Below are 7,500 nucleotides of genomic sequence, written 5' to 3'. Positions count from 1 at the left end.
AGGAAGCCCTCCTTCTTCGTCAGGAGCCGCCCTTCTTTGTCCAGGAAATGCTCGGGGTAAAACTCGTCGGGTTTCTCCCAGTAGGTGGGGTCGCGGTGGCAGCCCTCGACGTTGGCCATCAGGAGAGTTCCCTGCATTTAGATGTATAGTGGTAAATGGAGAGAGAGAGAGAGAGAGAGAGAGAGAGAGAGAGAGAGAGAGAGAGAGAGAGAGAGAGAGAGAGAGAGAGAGAGAGAGAGAGAGAGAGAGAGAGAGAGAGAGAGAAAGAAAGAAAGATTGATTAATTGATAGATAGGGAGAGAGCGAGGTTTTAATGATCTGCTTTTAGATTTCGTGAGGGAGAAATATTTAGTGTGCATGTGCGCTGTTTCATTTCATATCCGTACACATAATTCTTAACTGGCCAAAAATGTTGACTGTGATTGAAATGTGAAAGGAAAAACTGTTTCCCTCGGAAAACTAAGGGAACATACACATCTTGGTCTTATCTTGGTCTCTCTGAAATTAATGAGACCAGTTTCTATCTTCTTCGGTAGAAAATTGTGATCTGGAGAATGGCGGAAGGGAACAAGAGTGAATTCCAGGAGATAAATTAATGTGTTTTCCATGGAGACAAAGCTAGACTCATTCCATTTAGAAAAAAACGATTTTAATGCATTTATTGCAGCATATCGCAAACAAACCTTCGGAACGGTGTATCCAGAAATCTTGACTTGCTCCGTGGTCGCGTGGAACAAGCTGAGAGGAAGCAGCGAAGAGTATCGCAACGTCTCGAGCAGCATGGCGTCCGTGTAGGGCATCCTGCAAGGGGAGGCGGCTTCGTTAGGGATCATGGCAACAGATCCTCAACTTTCTTTACTTTGACTTTGCTTATCTTTCTCTCCCTCCCTCCCTCCCTGAAGGAGTTACTAATAAGGCGTACCGTATTCGTACGCCTGTTGTTGGTACCGGATGTTTGTTCTAAATATGCACCACGCCGTTCGGCGCGCTAGGTCAAACCAGGGCAGAAGAGACCCGACCTTAGAACGACCCAACTGGACTCATTCTCACTCCCTGACGGTCACTCGCCCTAGCAGGACGTGGGGCCTTCTCACTCACACCTTCAGTGACCTCCCTGTGACCTGAGTTGCCTGCTCCCGGCTCGGTCGGGAGTTCCACAGTGTCGTTCTTCGTGTATGGTTATTCTTGTGTATGTGTTGTAACTCTTAGAAATAAAGAGAACAGCCACACCGTGTATCCCTGACGGCACCTGTACTTCAAACACCATAACCAAGAGGTGTTAGAACCTCTTTTACTCCCTCTCTCTCTCTCTCTCTCTCTCTGCCCCCTTCCTCCCTCCCTCCCTCTCTCTCCCGTCCTTCCTCCTCTTTTTCTCCCAGGAAAGCGAGTTCCAAGCACATTTCGGAACAGACGAGCAAACGGAAGAGCGAGCACCCCGTCCCGCCCACAACCCCTCGCGCCCTTACTTGTCCCTGTCCTTGAGCGAGGGCAGGCTGTTCCTGGCCACCGCCTCGTCGATCTCCTTCTGCACCCTCGCCTGCACCTCCGGGTGGAGCGCCATGAGCAGCAGGACCCAGCGCGTCGTCGAGGACGTGGTCTCGCTGCCGGCGCCGAAGAGGTCGCTGATGGTGGCGAACAGGTTGATATCTGGGGGGCGGGGAGGGGGGAGGAAGGGGAGGAAGGAGGGAGTGGTGGAAGGGGAGGGGGAGGAGGAGGGGAAGGAGAAGGGAAAGGGATAGGGGGGGTAAAGAGGTAGGAGGAAGGGGAGGGGAAGGGAAGAAGCGGGGGACGGGGGAGAGAGGTTAAGAATTAGAAAATGTTTGATTTGTTCTCGTCTCTCTTTCTGCATCTCTATATTTCACTATTTATCCCTTTCTCCGTCTCCGCAATCTCACCCCTCCCTCCTTACTTTCAAACAGACCCCAGCCACCCCCCCCCCTCCCCCTCACCATCGTCGGCGGCCCCAAAGGCGGGCTCGTCCCCCCGCGCGGCCAGGTAGGTGTCGATCAGGTCCCGCGGGGAGTTCACGTCCATCGTGTCCTTGTGCTCCTCGATGATGTCCTATTGGGGGACAAAGGCTGTCAGGACAACAGCTGCAACAGCGGCAGCTGTAATAAAAACAGCAACAACAATGGCAACCACAAACAAAAAAAACAAACAAACAAGGAGAGCCTCAGCCAAAAAAGAAAGAAAGAAAGAAAAAAAAATAACAACCTTCTTTCAGGGCCGAAGGGCAACAGCAAAAGAAAAGCAGCAACAGGATCCTCAGCGAAAAAGAGGAACAAGAACAGCGACAACAATCAAGAAAACACGAAAACGAAAATGATGTAAAGTGAGAACAAATAAATAGAAATAAGAGAATGAAACAAAGGCTAATTCAAGTGATTAACCGGTTATATAATCAGGTTACGAGGAAATAACCGGACGGACCATATTCATCAGACCAGATCATTGCAGCTTTGTCTCCAGCATCACCAATAGGCTTGAGGAACAAATCAAGGACTGCGAACATAACCGGAGTCACAATCATCATTACGGGCCTGATTAGCGCAACTAACATCACTTTCTTCAAAGGCCCTCACCACAGTCATCACCTCCACACGCAATCAGACATATGCACATACACACACACACATATATGTACAGGGGCGATCTGGCATCATAAATGCAGGGTGGCCAGCAAACCCAAAGGGCCGCTTCAGGTTAAAAAACAACAATCCATGGGTGTTTAACAAAAAAAGAAAAAAAGAAAAAAGGAAGAAGAAGAAAAAGAAAGCGATCATTGTGAGACGTATTGTTTTTTCCTTACATGTGAGAGGCCCGGGTGGCGATCGCCAATTTGCCGCCCTGGCTAGACCACGCCTGTATATATATATGTGTATGTATATATATATATATATATATATATATATATATATATATATATATATATATATATATATATATATATATATTTATATATATATGTGTGTGTGTGTGTGTGTGTGTGTGTGTGTGTATGTGTGTGCGTGTGTGTGTGTGTGTGTGTGTGTGGTGTGTGTGGTGTGTCTGCGTGTGCGTGTGTGGGTGTGTATGTGTGTGTGAATGTGTGTGTACGTGTATGTGTGTATGTGTGTATGTGTGTGTATGTGTGTGCCTCTGTGTGTGTGTGTGTGTGTGTGTGTGTGTGTGCGTGTGTGTGCGTGTGACACATGCAGAAAAATCCCTACCATGACGAATTTGTGGAAGTCGGCGAGGTTCTTGTGGAGGACGTCGATGCGCATCCAGCGGTCGAGGAGCAGCGACGGCGCCACGCGCGCCAGCCACGGGAACATGTCGAGCAGCGACGCCGGGCCCTGGATGATCTCCAGGTTGGTGGCCACCATGCGGCTGAAGCGCAGGATCTCAGGGTCGTGGATGCTGTAGCGCCGGTCTGCGGGGAGGGCGCCGAGGGCTGAGACAGGGGCGGGGTGGGGGTGGGTACGGGGAGGGGAAAGGGGAGGGGACAGGGAAGGGAATCAGGGGCAGATGAGCCGTCCGGGGTTGTGCTCGAACGTGCTGGTGCGTATTCCATCAAATAGACAAATAAATAATATATATAAAGACGGAGGAGAAGGAAAAGCCGAAATGGCGGCGGACTCACTGGCGACGATCCTCCAGATGACATTGAGGACGGCCACGTTGAGCGACCACGAGACCTCGATGGGCTGCTCCCCCGACTTGCCGAATTCGGCCACCAGCTCCTGCGCCTCCCGCTCGATGATGTCCTCCATGGACGTCTTGCCGAGGCCGAAGTCCCGCAGGTGGCGCAGGGCGAAGCGGCGGCCCTCGTGCCACACGCGCCCCTCCGAGAACACCAGGCCTGGCGGGCAGCAGACGGAGAGAGAATCTTGTTTATTCCACTTGTTCCCATGGCATGTTTACGTCTGGCGTGACAGGCCGTCTGTCTGCTTCTCAATACCCCTGCGGACGGGGAACGGCTGGGTTGCCATCCACTGGCAGCGCGGGATTTGAACGCGGTTCAGCAAGACTGCTAAACGAAGATGCTACTTTTGCACTGCACAGATTGGTGTCTGTCTGTCCATCTGTCTAGCTGTCGTGATGCGCGTCTTTCTGTCTATCTATATAACTGTCTATTTCCTCTGTCTGTCTCTATCTGATTGTCCATACCTCTTCTATCTCTTTATGTATGCATCTATTTTTTTTTATCTACATCTACCTACCCATACATTCATCTATCGGTTTACGTATGTATGCATGTATCTAAATTCCTATCGAGAAAAAACATCCTCTCCAATAAGAAAAGTGTTCTGCCATAATTCCAACGTCTCTATATACAACTGCCTATATGCAAATATGACACGAAAAAAAAATGATAGAAAGAAGTGTTATTTTCCCTTCCACCTAATGCCTCTTCGCTCTGCATTATTTGATTACCAGAAGCTAAGGACACGAAAAGTATATTTGTTAATTATTCATCATTAGTAGAAAACCGATTATGGTGCGGTTTTGTTAAGGAATATAACACATTTATGGTTCAAGCAGTTTCTTATTCTTTCTTGCATCTTTGACCAGAATGCGTGGCTTTGCAGGACGAGGAGGGAATTGAGGAAAACAAGAAAGAACGAATGTAGGACAACAGGAAAAAGAAAGACAAATATAGACATATATATCTAGATAGATAGATAAGGATGATAGATACATAGGGAGACAGACAGATAGACAGATGTATAGAAGGATAGATATGTAGAAAAAAGAAGGGGGAGCGAAACCCAGCGACATACAGATCAGAAAAAGACAAAAATAGAAACGAGACCGAAAGAAAATCGAACAAGAAAACGGTCAAATTATTTTGGCCAACATGCGAAATTCTAAAAACACAACTAAACTATACTAAATTAGAAAAAAGTAAATCCAAGACCAAAAAAGATAATAACGATAGAATAAAATGAATAAATAAATAAGACGATAAAAACCGGCCAAAGCCCCCATGGGAACTCACCCGAATTGGTGTTCAACTTGAAGATGTTGAAGGTGAAGAGGTCGGGGCGGCCCTGGCACTGGGGCATCGAGAACACGCTCTTGATCAGCGGGTAGTCGTTGAGGCCAACCACCACGTGGCTGCCCACGCGCCAGCTGCCGGCAGAGGGGGATAGAGATAGATGGAGATGGATATATATATATATATATATATATATATATATATATATATATATATATATATATAGAGAGAGAGAGAGAGAGAGAGAGAGAGAGAGAGAGAAGGAGAGAAGGAGAGAAGGAGAGAAGGAGAGAAGGAGAGCAAGAGAGGGAGAGAGGGAGAGAGGGAAAGAGGGAGAGAGGGAGAGAGGGAGGGAGGGAGATTAAGAGAGAGAGAGAGAGAGAGAGAGAGAGAGAGAGAGAGAGAGAGAGAGAGAGAGAGAGACAGAGAGAGAGAGAGAGAGAGAGAGAGAGAGAGATGGAGGAAGGAAGACGAAAAAGACGACCAGATCGGAAGGACGAGGATGAAGACATTCCTGAAGATTTGGATGACGTCATGGAAGGCTCCAGGAGGTCGTCGAGGGGGACTTTTACGGGTTTAAAAATGCGTTTCAAAGGCGTTCCAGTAGACCTTAGAGCTGGCCTGAAATGCTGTGACTTTGCAAATGTTACAAGAGTAAGTCGATGTGACTGCGTTGAGGGCACTGGGAACCGAAAGAGCTGCAGGGATGTATTTTTACATAATTCTTTGGTTTTGTTTTCTTGTTTTTGTTGTAAATATTCATGTACCCCATGCACGCGAAGTTTTATAATTTTATGGCGCTGTTTATGAAGCTGAATATTCAAGCGAAGCTAGGGTGAACTGAAAGAGGAGAGTTGGGAAAAAAAAAGAAAGAAAGACAGAGACAAAAAACAAAATAAAATAAAAAGATGTACGTATTGTGTCAGTTTAGCTTTCGCTGGAGTGAGACGGATGTGCATGGTCTGTTGGAATAAAAGGAGCGGCTGTGTTTTTGCTTAATGCAAGGGTCTGATAGGCGGCATAAACAGAGATCTGTTCTCTAGTTTACGCAAATGTGTTTTACTTTCGGAGTGAGATTTTGTGTTTGTTGGGGTGACTGAAACTACACTCGCAAATACTCACACAGGAATACAAATATTCGCATATGCACACTATGTTAAGTACACGGATACATACGAATACATAAATGCACACACACACACACACACACACACACGCGCGCGCGCGCGCGCGCAACCCCACCCCCATATACATACATACCCCATACACACACTTATATCTTAACTCACGTGAAGATGCTTCCATAGTCCTTCTTGAAGTCCTCCATGACTTCCTTGAAGACGGAGATGTTGGAGGGCAGGTAGCCCACCAGCGGCAGACCCCATCGACCTGCGGGTTCGAGGGGAAGGAGGACATGTGAGGAGGATTTTTTACGAACTGACTGATTATGCTGTCCGTTGGGGTTCCAATTCGCGATCACTTTAGCACAGTTTTCCGGCATTTGGCGAGAAGCCGCCGTGCCTTGCGGCGATTCTCCCTGGTCGGAAGGCTGAGACAGAACTGCCGGTCAGATTAGCACATCTATGCAGCTATAAAGATGGATAAGATCACGACAATACTGGAATGAAAATGGCACATTTTCCTGAGCCTCCACCCACCTGGAGGCAGCTCCTTCGGCTTCCTCGTGCTCCAGTAGGCCAGGATCACCAGCACCGTCACGAGAAAGACGGTCAGCATGTTTGGTCCCTCGGGCGCCGCTGCGCTTCGGTCTCGCACTGCGGTTGGGCCTGCAATGCGCAGTTCCCGTTTTTTTTTTTTAATCAGACGTGTAAACATGCCGTTTTCTTGTTTTTGTTCTGTTATCATTATCATTATAGGTATTATTATTATTATCATTATCATTATTATTATCATCATTTTCATTATTATTATTATCATTATTTTTATCATCATTTTCATTATTATTATCATCATTTTCATTATTATTATCATCATTTTCATTATTATTATCATCATCATTTTCATTAATATTATTATCATCATTTTCATTATTATTATTATCCTCATTTTCATTATTATTATTATTATCATTTTCATTATTGTTATTATCATCATTATGATTACTATATCATGATCACTATCATAATCATCGCAACCCTCCTTATCAGGCGCATAAACCTGCCGCCTTTGGATTCTCGGAGGCTTTGGTTCGGAAGAGGAAGCGGGGCGGCCACACTTCCCGGAAACCGCGCTCCTCTTCCAAAGCCTAAGGAGGGCGATCCCGGCCTCACTCGCCAAGAACAGCGGCGCGAGAACATCCGCCCAAGAACTCAAGAACAAGAGGCCCCGACCCGGCCCTCTCACAGCCTCTCGGCCGGAGCGCGATACGTACCTGCTCTCCCTGCTGCAGCCCAGCGGCGACTGGCGCGCCTTCGCGGGCCATGTCCTCCCTCACCCGCCAAGGCACTCGGCTGACCTTGGGCGGGGCTGTGGGCGCGGGGCCGACGCTCGTACGCCCT

At 47.5% G+C, this 7,500-nt stretch overlaps 1 protein-coding gene across 1 annotated transcript in view; it reads right to left on the bottom strand.

Annotated features, from left to right (window-relative positions):
- The window catches only part of LOC113814597 (cytochrome P450 2L1), an 8,456-nt gene that overhangs the window by 912 nt on the left and 44 nt on the right, over positions 1-7,500 (bottom strand). Inside the window, exons 1-10 of the mRNA XM_070140439.1 lie at positions 7,374-7,500; positions 6,640-6,768; positions 6,271-6,370; positions 4,982-5,115; positions 3,623-3,841; positions 3,210-3,412; positions 1,950-2,061; positions 1,467-1,647; positions 684-801; positions 1-131 (exon numbers count right to left, since the gene is read on the bottom strand). The exon at positions 1-131 is cut by the window's left edge and continues 14 nt beyond it; the exon at positions 7,374-7,500 is cut by the window's right edge and continues 44 nt beyond it. Coding sequence (XP_069996540.1) covers positions 1-131; positions 684-801; positions 1,467-1,647; positions 1,950-2,061; positions 3,210-3,412; positions 3,623-3,841; positions 4,982-5,115; positions 6,271-6,370; positions 6,640-6,718 — 1,277 coding nt within the window. The 5' untranslated portion in view covers positions 6,719-6,768; positions 7,374-7,500. The remainder of the gene's footprint in view (positions 132-683; positions 802-1,466; positions 1,648-1,949; positions 2,062-3,209; positions 3,413-3,622; positions 3,842-4,981; positions 5,116-6,270; positions 6,371-6,639; positions 6,769-7,373) is intronic.

Source organism: Penaeus vannamei, chromosome 26 (assembly GCF_042767895.1).
Source record: "Penaeus vannamei isolate JL-2024 chromosome 26, ASM4276789v1, whole genome shotgun sequence".
In the NCBI taxonomy this organism is placed as follows: domain Eukaryota; kingdom Metazoa; phylum Arthropoda; class Malacostraca; order Decapoda; family Penaeidae; genus Penaeus; species Penaeus vannamei.
Note: the sequence above shows the minus strand (reverse complement) of the source record. Positions and strands in the feature narration are given on the sequence as shown.